This window comes from Sphaeroforma arctica, assembly GCF_001186125.1.
Source record: "Sphaeroforma arctica JP610 unplaced genomic scaffold supercont1.6921, whole genome shotgun sequence".
Classification (NCBI taxonomy): domain Eukaryota; class Ichthyosporea; order Ichthyophonida; genus Sphaeroforma; species Sphaeroforma arctica.
In genome coordinates this window covers 1-1,542 of record NW_014033637.1, presented here as the reverse complement: position 1 = coordinate 1,542, position 1,542 = coordinate 1, and the positions used below count along the sequence as shown (strand labels likewise).

General features: G+C 43.4%; 1 protein-coding gene across 1 annotated transcript; it reads right to left on the bottom strand.

Moving 5' to 3' along the window:
• Positions 1-746: 746 nt before the first annotated feature.
• Positions 747-1,053, bottom strand: SARC_15883 (hypothetical protein; the record flags this gene model as incomplete). Its single annotated transcript, XM_014290006.1, has 1 exon — positions 747-1,053. A coding segment is annotated over one exon (307 nt), but the record flags the coding sequence as incomplete, so codon positions are not given.
• Between the last annotated feature and the right edge of the window lie 489 nt (positions 1,054-1,542).

Genomic DNA, 1,542 nt, shown 5'->3' with positions numbered 1-1,542 from the left:
ATATATACATACATACATATATATATAAGTGTGTACGTGTGTGTGTCTCTATATATGTATACGTACACACGATACATACACGAAGTCATGGGCCTCCTCGTTGTCCCCCGATTGAACAGAGGTAATGTGTATTTTCGGGGACAGGCCGTATAACGACACCCGCTCCTCGCCACTGATGGCCAGTAGCTCTTTCATGGGGATCAGTGTTTCTCCCATAAAATCAGATTTTGAGAAGCGATCCCAGTCCCAGATTGCTAGGTACAAGCCTGTAAAACGTATGATTTGAATTTGAAGATGGTCAGTCTTGAGGTGATCGAGGCAAATACTAAGCGATGTAATCAGACATGACTGTAGATCCCCTTTCTACAAATGGCGCTATGGTAAAGACATATCCATGTCGATGGTGAAGTGTGCACTTGAATAGGTGTAGTGTATCTTTGTATATGCATGAGTATTGAAGTAGGTAGCACATTAAATTTGATAGCAGCACACACGCAAACTATAGCACATACACCGACGTAGCGATACGAACGCCCAAATACTAATGTATATACGAACGTTTCATTTGATATTCAAAAATTGATACAACTACGGACATGGACATGGAACACGCACTACATATACACACACTCACATACACACACAAAGAGAGAGAGAGAAACGACGCACTACATATACACTCAGCCTCTTCCTATTGAGAGAGAAACGGCAACAGCCGCACAAGCTACCACGCACCCCATACCTACCTTCTGGGTCGTCCTTAGGATTCAGTGGCAATTTGAAGAGAAAGCTCTCGCTGAACTGTGGATTGAGAGTGCCCATGTGCGTGGTTCCCCGCATCACTTCACTGTGCTCACATAGGGGTAGCATCACTAGTACCGGGTAGGGGTCAGACAGCCCATTGGGATCTTTACTGGCGAGATTTATGCCTTTCTTCAGGTGCACGATCAGGTTGCGTTCGGTTCGATCTTGCGAGACCACGAGATTGGTCTGCAGCTCAACGTAACCTGAAATAGATTCTTCCTTCACGGCTAGGTTGAGGTTCAGCCAGACCTGGGAGAAGGATGCGATGGGAAGATGCGTATTGAATTAAAGATGATTTGATGGGTCTTGTGAAATGCATCATACGAGAGCCTTGGTACCTTGACATCGCGCGGAACAGAACTAACAGCTTGTTTGTATGGAGATGACCCATCGTCAATTGACATACATGCTTATTGTGCCCGTGCACACAGAAAGATAATCACACACACGCATGTTGAATTTTTGTATAATTGGCAGTGGAAAAATCGTGCCTCACTTTATCACCCGTACATATCTACGCTAGCAGTATCAATTGCGAACGACACCATACAATTGCCACTCTGATGTGCACGAATACAAGCAGAAATATATTTCCCCAACATGCATAAAATTTTATATACGCTATGATAAAAACTCGCATACAATTGCCTTTATGGGGCAAATATAGATACGCATATAGCTAGAGTCAGAGACAGAGACAGAGATAGAGAAATATATAGATATATATGTATACGCATA